The sequence below is a fragment of the Protopterus annectens genome, chromosome 2.part0 (genome assembly GCF_019279795.1).
Source record: "Protopterus annectens isolate FY-2018-M chromosome 2.part0, PAN1.0, whole genome shotgun sequence".
Lineage (NCBI taxonomy): Eukaryota > Metazoa > Chordata > Ceratodontiformes > Protopteridae > Protopterus > Protopterus annectens.
In genome coordinates, this window is record NC_056728.1 from 1212986115 (window position 1) to 1213001359 (window position 15245).

Genomic DNA, 15245 nt, shown 5'->3' on the forward strand with positions numbered 1-15245 from the left:
ATATGAAGGTAAACACCTTTGAGGCCCACAGAAACTAGAAAAGCCTGATGAAGGAATGGAGGAAACAAAGCTTGATGAAAGGAAGGGACCTTTAAAAAGGTGTTTACGTAAGAGAGTTCCAGCATGGGTCTTCAAGTGTCATCTTTCCTGGGGACCAAGAACATTCTGGAATAAAACCCCTTCCCCCTTTGAGAAACTGAAACTTCCTGAATACTTCCCTAAGTCAAGAGACCCTGAAGCACTTAGAGAAAAAAGGTTAATTGTTCCTGATAGGGCTGAAGAAAGCCCAATAAAGGGGGGTGAGTTTTCCAGGCCAGATAGTAGCCTTAGTGAATGATGGAAAGAATCTAGGAATCTTGAGTAACCATTAACCAAAGAGGAAGAGACAGGGAAAGATGAAGAGAAAGAGGAATGTGGCTGAGGAGAACAGGTTAGTCAAACAACACCTGGTTTGTCAGAAAAAGGAGATTTCTGAGCTAAAGGAGGCTGTGTAACATTAGGAGAAGGAGTGCTTTTACCACCTTCTTACCTTTCGGGGATGGCGAGACTGCCTATGAACAAAGGTCAGCTTATTAGGGTAATTCCTTTGGAATTTAAGTACAGGAGAAACAAAAATATATTTTAGACCCTGTAAGGCCTTACCCTTTCCTGTAGGAACTTAAACAATTCTGCAGTAGCACCAACCAAATGCTTGTTATCCAGAGGAGCATCCACCAACTTAGACTTACTATGATCAGTCAAAGGTTGAAGACAAAGCCAGGAATATCTCCTCAGCACAGAACCAAAAGCAGCAGCCCTAGAAGAAGTATCTGCTGCATCATAACTGCATTTAATAGAATGGCGAGCCACCTTGGAATAAGTTCCCAGTGAGGAGAGAGCAGAATTCTTCCCCTCAGGGACAGGAAGGTCAGAAATAACCTGAAAGGCCAGAGATAGAAGAGCCAAAATATATCTTGTCATATGGGTCTGGTAATTTACAACCCTAAAGCAAGGGTAGCAGAGGTATATACCTTCTTATACAATATTTCCATAGTTCTGTTGTCTTTATCAGAAGGAAGCAACTTTGTAGAAAGCAGTAACTTTGATGGCTTGTCAGTTGCCACAGACACCACGGAAGGGTCAGCAGAGGGGCACTTATAAAGGAACTTGCATTCTTCAGGCACCTTATAAAACCTATCAGGTTTTTTGGGAGCAGGGGGCTGGGACTCAGGAGCCTGAGATGCAGTAGGAAAGGCTTCCAATAAGGCAGCCAGAACAGGAGGAATAGCAGAGGCCTAGGAGAGTACATTTTCAGAAGCTCATAATACCTATTCTGAACCTCAGACACCAGGGCACAATCCCTTTTGAAAAATTCTATCATTCTGGAAACTGTGCCCCAAAGGCAATCTCCTCAAAAGGAGAGTCAGGACTAGTGAACTCCTATTCTTCAGAACCACAGTCTAAAGGAGAAGGAATCTGGAAAGAATAGGCAAGTGATTCTTCCTCCTCCGAGGAATCTTTTTAGATCACTTAAGAGGAGCAGAAGACAATGGGGGAGCTGGAAAAGAAACTCCTTGAGGAGGCTTCAAAGCCATAAGGGGATTAACTCATTCACTGCAATGGAGCTCAGGAAGTTTGCACTGTAACTTCCAATGGGAGGAGCCAAAGCTTTTTTACAGAATCAAATAATGTCCTCACATTTCAAACAAATGTTCATATCACTGGAATCGTCAGGGTTATGAAAGAAGTATAAATGGCACACTCTTCAACACAAACTATTTTTATAGTGGCAATATTTGTTACGTTCTAGGTCTTAAACTGAATTTTAGAAGCCACAGTAAACACATTAACTATTACATTTGTCATATTTTGTAAACAACTTACAATATCTCAGCAGCCACTCAAGTTATACACATACTGTCAGCAGCACTTTATTCATCTAGCTGAGAACTTTCATATGAGGCTATGGAGTTCTGTCCTTGATTGCTAAGATATTTAGAAAAATGTGAAAATTATATCTATATAAATTAATATCATAAAAACAACAGCTAATATCTATTTACCTGCACTAGACAGAGGTCAAATATTAATTCAGTTGAGTTTGCTATTGTGTAAGCTTTAAGGTGAAATCTTTTAAAACCTTGTACATAGCATGGTTTTGGAATTACTGATGCAAACATGAACAAGTAATATTTGATGCCTAGAGGCATTAGTAGGAGTTAACTGCAGATGCACCTGGAGACGTCACTCGGACCTAATGAGTTTAAACAAACTCTGAGTATAATTCTGCCATTCACTCTGAAGGTCCTTAGGAGCAAGAGAAACATGTTTAGTTTTTTTGTTTCTTCTTTAAAGGGATATCAGCCTTTTAAAACTTAGAAGGCTCAAATCTCATGTGACACTCTATAACAGTAGTCGGTACCTCTTCCCCAACCAAAATCTGAGGAACACCCCTAGGCCCTTCAGTAATAATCAGCTGCTGCTCCACCAGACCATCTGAAGTGGACAGCTTCAAGGTCTCCAGGGACATGCATGAAGCCGGATCCTTGCTGGCCTCTGAAGCAGTCACAGCAGAGGAATCCAACAAAGAAGCCGGGTGATTTTCCAGGTTTTCACTAGCTTAGAGCGAGATGTTTGGTGGACGTGGCACAGTAGAAGAATCAGACCTAGCTTTCTTGGCCACCTTCTTTGCAGAAGGCTGACCGTCGAAGGAGGAAGTTCATTCCATGGCATCTTTTGCCAAAAGCTTAAGATGTTTGTTTTCTAAATATATGGCCAAAGAGGAAAGTTGACTATTAAGAGTCTTCAGGATGAAATGGCAAACAGAACAGTTTGTTGGCAGTTTGTTTCTCAAGTTTCATTATTTCGTTCATGAAGAATAACTCATCAGCCTTGCTCTTATCCTGCATGCCCTGTTGATGAGACACAGCTGCATACAAGAATTCATTTGACCTGCTTGTAGATAATAAATTTCACAAACTGCATAGTTTATAAAGATAAAATATTTTAATTCTGACTTCTAATAACAAAGAATGCCAGGCCATATGCCTTCTTGCCAAGAATATAAACTATGTGCACTTGTATTACACCAAAAGCAGAGTATTTATTTTACATTTTCAGACAAATTAGCTGAAAGCCATTTTTAACTTGTTCACTGCTGAAAGCAGACTATGTCAAATCTCACACTGTTGTCCCATATTTTCTCCACTTTTTGATGGTTGTGTTTACTATGTTCCATGGTGTATCCAATGCTGTGGAAATCTTTTTGTACCCTTTCTCCTGACTGAAATCTTTCAAACATGAGATCCCTTTGATGCTTTGTAAGCTCTCTGTGAACCATGACTTTTGCTGTAGCAGGCAACTGAGTAAATGTCAGGAAAATTCTACTAGGACAGCTGTACTTTATTTGGGGTTAATCAGAGTCTTTTTAATTGATGGTAGGTGTGTACCCAAGATGACTGAATGCTGTAATTAAATCAAAAGGTGCTTCAACAAAGTATTAGTTTAAGGGTGTGCACATGTATGCAACCGGCTTATTGCACGTTTTTTTTATTTTTTATATTTTCCCCCCTAACAGATTTGTTTGTTTTTCAATTACATTGTACAGGTTATAGGTCACATTAAAGGTGAGAAAAGTTTTGAAATTATTTATTGTGGTCTCATTTTTTTATATCACAAAAACCTGGCATTTTAACAGGGGTGTGTACACTTTTTATATCCACTGTAGATTTAACTTCAGCATTTGACAGGGTCATAACACAAAACACAGATCAATAAATCAGTGCAACTAGGTATTGATGTACTCTTGATAAGACGGAGAGCTGCAAGTATCATACAGCAACTGGACAGGCAAAATCCTTGGTTACACTCAGGGTGTCCCAAAGGGCTCTATCCTAGGACCTTTTCTCAGACCTAAATTTTTCATCTGAGGTGTTCTACAGTCTATATGCAGATGACCTGAAATTGGTTAAACTGATTATATGTGTTACAGATAAGGCATGTCTGCAAAATAACTTGACTAAATTGCCCATTTGGGCACAGAAGAATAATATGCTGACAAATACATAAAAAACTAAGCGTATGAGACATGGTAGGCATAAACTGAAAGGTGAACATTTAATACAGCACACAGTGATTGAAACTGTAGACTCATTTAAGGACGTGGGTATATGGGTAGATTCAGCTATGAGTTTTTCTAATCATACCAACCAATTGGTTAATGATAGTTATAGAACTATAGGTTGTATAAAAAAAGATTTATAAAGTTTAGAAAATCAAAAATGAAGATTGTAAAGTGATGGCAGGGGAAAGTGTAATTAGGCAGCACAGGATGGTGGTTTGTAGGATGATACTGATGATCAAGAGGAGGAGTGTGAGGGCAGCACCAAGGATCAAATGATGGAAATTGAAAAAGGGTAATTGTGAGGGGGAGTTCAGGGAAGAGTTAAGACCGGCACTGGGTGGCAGTGCAGTTACCGAATAGCTGGGTAACTACAGCAGAGCTAGTAAGGGAGATGGCTAGAAAGGTGCATGGTGTGACATCTGGACAGAGGAAGGAGGACAAGGAGACCTGGTGGCGGAATGAGGAAGTATAGGAGAGTATACAGAGAAAGAGGGTGGCGAAGAAGAAGTGGGATTGTCAGAGAGATGAAGAAAGTAGACAGGAGTATAAGAAGATGAGGTGCATGGCAAAGAGAGGTGGCGAACGCTAAGGATAAGGCATAGGAAGAGTTGTATGAAATGTTGGAAACTAAGGAGGGAGAAAAGGACCTGTATCGACTGGCTAGACAGAGGGACCAAGCTAGTAAAGATGTGCAGCAGGTAAGGGTGATAAAGGATAATGAGGGAAACATACTCACAAGCGAGGAGAGTGTGTTGAGCAGATGGAAAGAGTACTTTGAGGGTCTGATGAATGAAGAGAATGAGAGGAAGAGAGGGTTTGATGATGTGTGAGATAGTGAATCATGAAGTGCAATTGATTAGTAAGGAGGAAGTAAGGATAGCTATAAAAAGGATGAAGAATGGAAAGGCTGTTGGTCCAGATGACATACCTGTGGAAGCATGGAGGTGTTTAGGTGAAATGGCAGTGGAGTTTTTAACTAAATTGTTTAATGAAATCTTGGAAAGTGAGAGGATGCCTGAGGAATGGAGAAAAAGGGTTTCTGTACCGATTTTTAAGAATAAGGGTGATGTGTAAAGCTTTAGTAACAATAGAGGGATTAAATTGATCAGTCACAGCATGAAGTTATAGGAAAGAGTAGTGGAAGCTAGGTTAAGAAGGGAGGTGATGATTAGTGATCAGCAGTATGGTTTCATGGCAGGAAAGAGAACTACAGATGCGATGTTTGCTCTGAAAGTGTTGATGGAGAAGTACAAAGGTCAGAAGGAGATGCACTGACTATCTTTGTGGACTTAGAGAAAGCATATGACAGGGTGCCTAGAGAGGAGTTGTGGTACTGTATGAGGAAGTCGGGAGTGTCAGAGAAGTATGTAAGAGTGGTACAGGATATATACGAGGGTAGTGTGACAGCGGTGAGGTCTGCGGTGGGAGTGACGGATGCGTTTAAGGTGGAGGTGGGATTACATCAAGGATCAGCTCTGAGCCCTTTCTTATTTGCAATGGTGATGACAGGTTGACAGATGAGATCAGGCAGGAGTCCCCATGGACTATAATGTTTGCAGATGACATTGTAGGGAACAGGCAAAGGAGACCCTGGAGAGGTGGAGATATGCTCTAGAGAGAAGAGGAATGAAGGTCAGCAGGACTAAGATAAAATATATGTGTGTGAATGAGAGGAAGGCTAGAGGAAAGGTGAGGATGCAGGGAATAGAGGTGGTGAAGGTGGACGAGTTTATGTACTAGAGAAATGGTGAGTGTGGAAGAGAGGTGAAGAAGTGAGTACATGCAGGATGGAGTGGGTTGAGCAGAGTGTCAGGAGTGATTTGTGACAGATGAGTACCAGTAAGAGTGAAAGGGAAGATCTACAAGAGAGTAGTGAGACCAACTATGTAATATGGGTTGGAGACAGTGGCACTGACAAAAAGGCAGGAGTCAGAGCTGGATGTGGCAGAGTTAAAGATGTTAATATTTGTAATGGGTGTGACAAGGTGGACAGGATTAGGAATAAGGATATTAGAGGGTCAGCCCAGGTGTTAGATTTTATTAATATTAGTCTGAAATTAATTATGTTGTAAATATGCTGAAAGAAAAGGCTTGCTTAAATGCAGAAACAGAGTCTAGTAATATCTGATCAGCAGTCATACTAAATTACCATGGCTTGGAAAAGGAATCTGCTGAATGGACATTTTTCCCTTACAGACTCAAAACAGGATGTATGCAAGAGCAAAAATACAAAATCTGCTTTTAAAGAATGGACATTTTTCCCTTACAGACTCAAAACAGGATGTATGCAAGAACAAAAATGCAAAATCTGCTTTTAAAGAACAATGACATGTTATTCTGCATGGAAAAACAGGATAACAGATGTTTTATACAAAGATCCAAATAAAATACAGGATGTTCACACTGTCAGAAAAGCTGATCTCTGACAATGTGTTTTCTCAAAAATATGTTTTTCTTCATAAAAAACAGGATATGCTTATCAGCATTGACATAAGAACACATGTTTCTATACACAGATTCAAATAGAATACAGGACAATGTGTTTCCTCAAAAATATGTTTTTCTACATGGACATCAGGACACTGTTACAGGATATTCACACTGTCAGATAAGCTGGTCTCTTACAAGACATTGTTAAACAAGGAAGTTTAGTATTGTTTCTACAGGATAAGCAATTCTTATGCATGACTAAAAACTGTATATAAAGAGCTGTATAAATCCAGTTGTTTAGAGGTATGGTAAGGACACAAGTCCTAAGGTAAATGTTATATCTCTCACATCATCTGTACTATATGAGAAGTAAAGTTGGAACAGTACTTTTAAGCTTTTCCAGTTTGGTTTATTATAAAAGTTATTGGTTACTGCTCTTAAAGACAGGTGCTGCAAAGTATATTCTCTTATCAGTGTATATTCTGCAAGTTTCTGTATGCAACAGACTGTGAATGCAAATATAACTAGACTTTGAATTTTAGCAGAATCCAGCCAGCAAGACTGAGTGTCTTAAGAATACTGCAAATCCATCACCAAGCAATAGCAGCACTATATAATTTTTTCACCAGGTTGGAAGGTTTCATGTTTTAAATAAATTCTTGTGTTTGGATCAGTGGATTTCAGCCTGTGTTACTTTGTGTGAAGGTTGGCTTTGTTTGTGTTTGGCTTTCCCAGGTTTGGAGACAAAGCCAAAGAGGCAAGATTACGTTGGTTTGGACATGTGCTGAGGAGGGATACAAAGTATATTGGGAAAAAGATGCTAAGGATGAAGCTGCCAGGTAACAGGAAAAGAGGAAGGCCTTAGATAAGGTTTATGGATGTGGTGAGAGAGGGCATGCAGGTGGTTGGTGAGACAGAGCAAGATGCAGAGTACAGGAAGAAATGGAAACAGATGATCTGCTGTGGTGACGCCTAATGGCAGCAGCCGAAAGAAGAAGAAGAAAATCAAAAATAATGAGGTAATTATTTGTTAGTTACATTCGACCCAAACTTGAGTATGGAATAAAAATATGGAAACCCTATAAGACAACAAGCTGGAAAAAGAGTGCAATGGAAATATACCAAGGGTATCCATGGATGTAAAAATTTAAGTTATTAAGAAAGACTAAAATATCTGAACTTGCACAGTGTCTCTTACAGATATTTAAGAGATCATCTTATTCAGGTGTATATAGGGCATTTAGTGACAACTACCTCTGGGAATATTTGGGGTTAACAAAAAGTATGAGAGAATCAGACAACCTATGTAGGAGATTCATGACATGAAATATTGGTCCACAAAAAGAAGACAAAAGCAGCATTGATCATTGAAATCGCCACACCCAGTGACTAGTGTCCTGTGCACAGAGAGACGCAAAGTTATAAAATATCAGGATTTGCAAACAGAAATGAGAGCAATGTGGAAGAAAAATACCCAAACAGTTCCAATAGTAGTAGGAGCAATGGGTCTTATAAAAAAGAGTCTAAAATCTTATTTAGATACGCTAACAATAAATGCAACTCCGCACGAATTACAGAAGGAGTCATTACTGGGCACATTGTTGGTGCTGCAAAGAACACTTTTGGCTGACATCAAAGAGTGAAACAATACTAATTCCATGAACTTAAATCATACTTTGACTTAGGAATGGGGTCCATTCCTGTCATGTCATTAGAAACCCAGAAGATTTGGAGAAATGACCAAATTACATTAAAGCAAGTACTAGTTAAGATATGTTTAAGAACAGCCTGGACATTTATTATGGGAACAAGTGTTTTGGTATATTGGCAAGCTAGAAGGGCATTGATACCTGTGCTTGAAATCTTTGTATGTATATATACCCATCTCTCTTCTCACTGGGAATGCTCATGCTCTCACCCCACCTGACTGCCTCTATTTAATTTTTGCTCCCCATCCGTTTGTGTTTTTTTTTCTTTCTCAAAACTCAACCTATTCACCTGTCACTGTTGTACTCTCCTCCTGTAATCCTTCCTACCTCTCACCTCATGAAACTATAAGTGCATGCACTCAAATTATATTTATGTACTCCAATATACTTATGTTTAAATTCCATTCAATGCTTTGTTAGAACACCTTGCTCAAATGTTATTTTGTCTTATATATTACTATGCTTTAGTATGTTTTGAAAACTGTACTGTACTTAACTTTGTTGATATTAGCTTTGTAATATTTGTATAAGGAGCTTAAATTCCGTCATTGTAATACTTTCTTCAGTTCTCTTATTATCTTCTTCAGTTAGCTTACTCAACTGCTATTTACTTTTTCTTATAGTGTCAATAGTGTCACATGTAGAAAAGATATCCAGTACACGTTTAACTAGTTTCATAATTTCTCTGTGTGTTCACTATATGACCTTTTTCATTTTTCAATTCTCCTATTACTCTTATTTTTCTTTGACCATTTTATTTAAATAAGGTGCGGCTACTTCATTTCTCCCTTGTACAAAATATCTTTGAATAACATTTTTTAATGTTTTCTTGATTCATTTCCCACAGCATTCCCTCTTTTTCTACAAACTCTTCTCTATTATCTATTACATTTTTAATGACTTCGTTACTAATTTCCTTACATTTACCAGTATTTTGTAATCTTTTTATTGTTTGACACTGTAGTACTTCTTTTCTATATTTTTTCTTTTAAACTAATTCACCATCTTCATTAAATTCGCTCATGTTTAGACGATCTTGCCTTAGTTGATGTATTATATCCCTTACATACTCATACAGTTCCGAATCATTAATTCTTTTTATTCCTCCACCTATTTTTATGTAACCTATTTTCTCTTGAATCTCTATCCATATAGCTAAGTAATCCTGCAATTTTACACCCTCAATGTAATATGCTTAAGATCTCTGAAACTATAAAGTAATCAATTTCAGTTCTTAAATTACATCTCTTATATGTCCAGTGCTTATTTTCCCATACATGCATCTTACTGTTTTTAATCATGTCTAAGATATCTTATAACATCAACCCGTTGTTTCCGTCTGTGTCTTAAGTCACAGTTAAAGTCTCTCATTACTATTATTTGCATATTTACACTCACATAATCCAGTATTTTCCTAAACATTATTTCTCTTTGCTTTTGTAAGGTATATGCATAGCATATAATTATTCTATAAATGTGATTCTTAAATTTTATATCCAGTTTTATTCTTCGAATAATAACCATCGTATAGTGCAATACTTCAATACATTCCTTACATAACTGCCTTTACACTTTTCACTACCAAAGGTCCATATTACCCTACCTCCCCATAATCCATTACTTAGTATTCTTTCTTCTTCTGGTATTCTAATATCTATTAATGCTATAGTATCCATGTCTAATACTTTACACCACTCCAATACTCCTAGCCTGTGTTGAATGTTCTTTATACTGTTAACATTAATGGCTAGGACTCTCACTATTAAGAAAGGCTTTTGTTATATATACTTTTTATTCTTTCATTTTTTTTTGGTTTCCCTTATGGTTACATTTTTAAACGTGCTCTTTCTGTGCCAGATTGGAGGGTTGTAACAACACACTCAGCTGCTGCAATATCAGTAACAAAAAGATTACATTGAAACATCTCAGAATTGACCATCTCCACTCCATCTCCCTCATCTGGCCTCTTACTCTCTTATCCTGTATTTGTTTAATCTCTCACCATTCTCCCCACTTTACCCATCGCCTGGGCCATCCTCCATTATGTTAGCTTCCATAGCTGGCCGAATAACAGCTCTTTTGTTGCCAACACCTTCAACAACAATTTCTCTGTCCTCCATGCTTTCTGCTTCTCCAAGCTGTCTACATGTCCAGAATGGAAGTCAGGAAGTGCCACACCAAATAGTCCACTTGTACGAACAAGTAGGGGAAGTTCCCTGATGCCCTGGCCAAATTTCCCTGAGTAGTATAAATACCATCTTGGGTCTCTCCTGAAAAGAGGCTAATAGCCTAGTGGGACTAAGCTGGTCAACAAAGAATAAATCAATAAACAAACAGTAAAGGACTGCTTAGGAGACAGCTGGGGAAAAAGAGGTAGCAATTTAAACAAAACTTTCCAGAGAACTTAACCAATCACCTCTATCACCTCTCATTTTTCACTTACTTGTAGCTCACAAAAAGAAGTGAAGACACTGCTTCGCAAAGTCATTGCAAAAGATAAAGGTTATAAGTTGCTAATGAACTTCATCTGTAGCCCTGGGTTTGATTCAATCAGTATCTATTTGCCTACTGTGTAACCCTAAGCAAGCCATTTAACCCATGCAGTGCTACCTAGATGCCCCTGAAAAGAGGCTTGTATTGAGTGGGTTTACCTGGTGAGTCTATATGTGATTAACTGCGTGTTACATTAAAAATTAGCATAAATGACATAGCTTATAGTTGTCTGGTTGCACTTAGAATTAAATTAGATTCACTATACTTCTTTGTAACATTCTTCTGGAGTTTCCAATTCTCCCTATGAAAATGGGTACTTGGCTCAGCAGGACATACCTGGTTAACAAATACTAAATAAATAGCTAGAGACAGATGCCATACATGCCATGGGTGAAATGTGCCCTGGGCCTTCTACAAATGCTGGTGATATTCTCTGGGGTAAAGACAGGGAGAACATGCTGGCTCTAACTTTCTCTTATGATTTTCTACCAGGAATGGTTAGAGAATAGCCTCTCTCTGCTGCATTTTTCCTAGGCCATTAAGCTGTATGGATATAGCCCACAATAGTAACCTCTCTCTCTCTAGAAGAGAGACTGATGACAGGATGAAGAATATTGTGGAGACAGCAGTCCACACCCTCCTCTGCTCATTACTCTGAGCTAATCTACCTTGGGGCAAGTATCTTTAGACCTGTACCATCTAAATGTTATGTAGTGCATCCCTGCAAGGCTGTTCAAAACATCAGGTCCTGATCTCTACCATAGGAGGAATAATTACTTTTATATTACAGACTCTAAAGTTAGTTGGAAATTCAAACTTTAATGTAAACAAAGACCCAAGGCAGAGCAAACAAATCAGTCACTGTACTCCTTTGAATATTAAGACCAGTGAAACACTATACAGACTTTCAAAAGCTTAACCCAGCCACATGTCTTTTAGAAGGGAACAGTCATACTCCCCTGTTAAATGAAAGGGAGAAGTACAAATACAACAAATGCTACAGAACTAAGGATTTTGAGAAGCAGCAAGTCTTTACTCAGAACAAGGGATGTCACCGTGGGTCACAACACCTGTGACTACATATAGTAAAATTTTCTCCCCTGGATAAATGCCAACAAAAAATGTATAATCCATTGGCTGAATCTACTAGAGCCCCACTGAAGTAAGACATGCATTTCCTTCTTAAGTGAAATGGCATTTTTAGCAGTTACTTTACACTTGCCTCTAAATAAAGAAAACATACTTACACACTTTGCCAGGACATTTTTTCTATAAGCTTTGATGCTGAAAATAGAAAATTTTGTTTAGTATAATAGAAAAATAAACTCTAAGATAATATACCAATTTGTCAGAAAATCACCGTACTGGACTTTCTACTTACTTTTCCCTGGCTATGATTTTGCTGCCTATGGCTGCCTGAACTGCAATTTCAAACAGCTGTCTAGGAATGGAATCCTTCAACCTTTCACATATTACTTTTCCAATAAAGTGTGCTTTCTGCCTGAAATAAAAATTGACAAAAAATAAAATAGCAGAATTCAAAGGGAACTTTGCATTTTTTCACATTGTTATTTAATGAATGTATTTCATGATTCCCCACTTAACAGAAGTAGGTGGCAATATAAAAGCATTTCTAATTTCATAGGTCTAGCAGCTGTAAAAGTAAGTAATCATTTATTCATTCTTTTTTTTTTTTAACTAGCCAGGAAACTAGTAGGTCCATTTTCAACCATGAATGAAGCAAAAGTCCACAAAGCAATAGTTTGCATATTTGCCATCAAGGCGTGAAGTTAAAAATAAGGCAGTTAAACTAATTTCAACTGTAACTTGACAGACAGGCATCGCTCAAATACTTAGGAGCTACAGACTTACAGGTGAAATAGTCAGCATTGCCCGCTCCTTTCCATTAGTAACCACCAAGACTGCAGTTTTCATCCAAACAGAATAAGTGCATAATGAGCAGTCTTTATTTTCTGACAGAAAAAAAATAGTAGGGCATATAAAATATTGTATACTAAGTATAAGAATCAATCAGAGAAGGGTAGAAAAGATTCAGAAGAGAGACTGGAAAAGCAATTTACACCTGCTAGCACCAGAAAATGCAACAAAGAAATAGCCTAAGCTGTTTTGTTTACATCCTGCCATGGATATGACCACTGGCCAGCTTTTAAAGCTGGCACGACACCTTCCAGTCACTCTAACCACTGTAGGTTTCAAGGAGAGTTGCACTGTAGCACTGATTATGGAGCCAAATGTTTCGGAGCTTTCTTCCTTCAAGAAGGGAGGCAATACCTCTAAAAGGAAAAATGGTGGAAAAGGAAAAATCCAGTAAACACATACACAACATACGCAACTAAATAGACATGGGAATATGCCTACTTACCCTGATGCACATGAAAATATGCTTTCTTACCCTGGCACATATGGGAATTGGTCTATTTTACATAACCGAAATACCATTTACTTGGCTTTCATAATGTCAAGGCAACTTAACCTACAACCTGATTTCAGCGACCTCCCGGAACACCAACTGGGAAGTTCAGGTAAGTAACCACTTGGCCACCATGTTGAACTTTGCCCCTTACATGCGCTGCAGTGCAATTTCAGAGTTGGTATATTTAGTTAGGGGTGGTTTTGGGGGCAAAGCCCCCACATGGGTGGGTTCAATTTGCTTTGGTATTAATTTATTTCATTGTGTGGCCAATTGGTTACTTACTTGGAGTTCCCAGTTAGTCTTCCGGGAGGTTTCTATTGAGGTTATTGGTTAAGTCATCTTAGCATTATGAAAGCTGGTTAAGTGGTATTTTGGTTATGTAAAGTAGACCCATGGGAATATGTTTTCTTACCCTGACAATTCAACAAGAACAAAATAAGGGAGATGGAAGGAAGGGATGACAACTGCAGCAGTGGTCTGTTAAAGCTACTGTTATAGCAAATGTACTTACCCAACTGCACTATATTCAATATTAGATCACTGTTACAGTAGCCTAAACTATTTGAGTAGATTACCACAGCTTAGGAACGTACAGGGAGGAGGAAGGAAAACTGATTCCAGGAGCACATCTGGACCTGGGAAAGGAATTCAGTTAGTAATGCTTTGTAAACATATGTACAGAGGTACAAATTGCTGTCTCTAGAATACTTCTAGAAACCACCCCTTTCCAAAAAGCCACAGAAAATTTTGAAGCTTTAGTAGAGTGACACTTGACCTTGTCTGGAAGAGACTAAGGATGAAAACACCAGAAGAAATGGGTCTATAGCATATGAGTGAATCGCACAAATTGTGAACGCTCATAATTTTGAACGTACCAGACCTCGAACTTCCTATTCCACACCCCCCGCTAAATATATATTTCAACTCTGAGATCGCACTACAGTGAGGAAAGGGCAAATATCCCATTCTTCACTGTACTGCGATCTCAGAAAAAGAACTTCGAGGTGTTCTTCGTATGTTCGATAATATGAGCGTTCGCAATTTGTGAGATTCATATGATATAGACCCAAAAGAAATAGCATGAGACAACCAGCTAGAAACTGACTGCTTTGACATTGATCATCCTTTCTTTTTACTTTCATAGGAAACAAACAACTGACCCGTCTTCCTGAAGGAATTAGTTCTGATGAAGTAGTATCTGAGCTGCCTGTGGATATCCAGAGTGTGTAAGATTCTATCTTCCTTGTTTCTAGATTCTGGAAAGAAAACAGAGATTAACAGATTGACTCAAGGTAAACTCTGAAACCATTTTCAACATAAAATAATTTGTTCTCAATAAAATACTGTCTTTGTGGAAAAAAATGCATAGCTGACTTACCATAAGAGTTTGTACCTCAAATACACAGAAGTCAGGACAATGACTAACTGTTTTTCCATATTAAGAACCTCAGTTCAGTATGATAAGTTGCTTCAAATGAAAGAAGTGTTAGAACCTCAAGGAGGAGCCACCTGTTTTCTTTGAGGATAAAAGTAGTAAAACCCCTTTCAAAAACTGCTTGACTCGAAGACAGGAAGAAATCGGGGCATAAGGGTAGACAGACAGAAATGGCTGAAAGATGACTCTTAATACAAGAGTAAGATAGTACAAAACATAACAACGCCCATAAATATCCTAAATCAGAGGCATTCAGACCTTGGAAGGGTCCTGTTTGTTAGAACAGCACTAACAAGAAAATCTTTTCCACTTATGCCATATATGATTTTTCAAGTAACAAGTTTTTTAGCCTGTTTTATAAACCTGCTGCATAATTTCCCAGAAAAGGTACTTAAATGGTATCAACATTCTATCATCCAGACCGTTACTAGAAGGAAGTGTAACTATGGGTGAATCAAACAACCCTATCTTGTGAGGATAAATCCAGTCTGTGAGGAAGCATGTGGTAATTTCCCTTAGCTATTTTAAAAAGAAAGAACCACTGTTGCCTGAGCCAAAAGGGTATCACAACCTCTATCTTTGGGGAGCTCTTCTGGATCTTTAGAAGAACCCTGGATAGGAGTGAAAAGGAAGGAATGGCAT

General features: G+C 38.3%; 1 protein-coding gene across 1 annotated transcript in view; it reads right to left on the reverse strand.

The window, feature by feature from the left end:
* GUF1 (GTP binding elongation factor GUF1) overlaps positions 1-15245 on the reverse strand; it is an 839924-nt gene that overhangs the window by 33735 nt on the left and 790944 nt on the right. The window contains exons 15-16 of the mRNA XM_044061397.1: positions 12116-12235; positions 11982-12018 (exon numbers count right to left, since the gene is read on the reverse strand). Coding sequence (XP_043917332.1) covers positions 11982-12018; positions 12116-12235 — 157 coding nt within the window. The remainder of the gene's footprint in view (positions 1-11981; positions 12019-12115; positions 12236-15245) is intronic.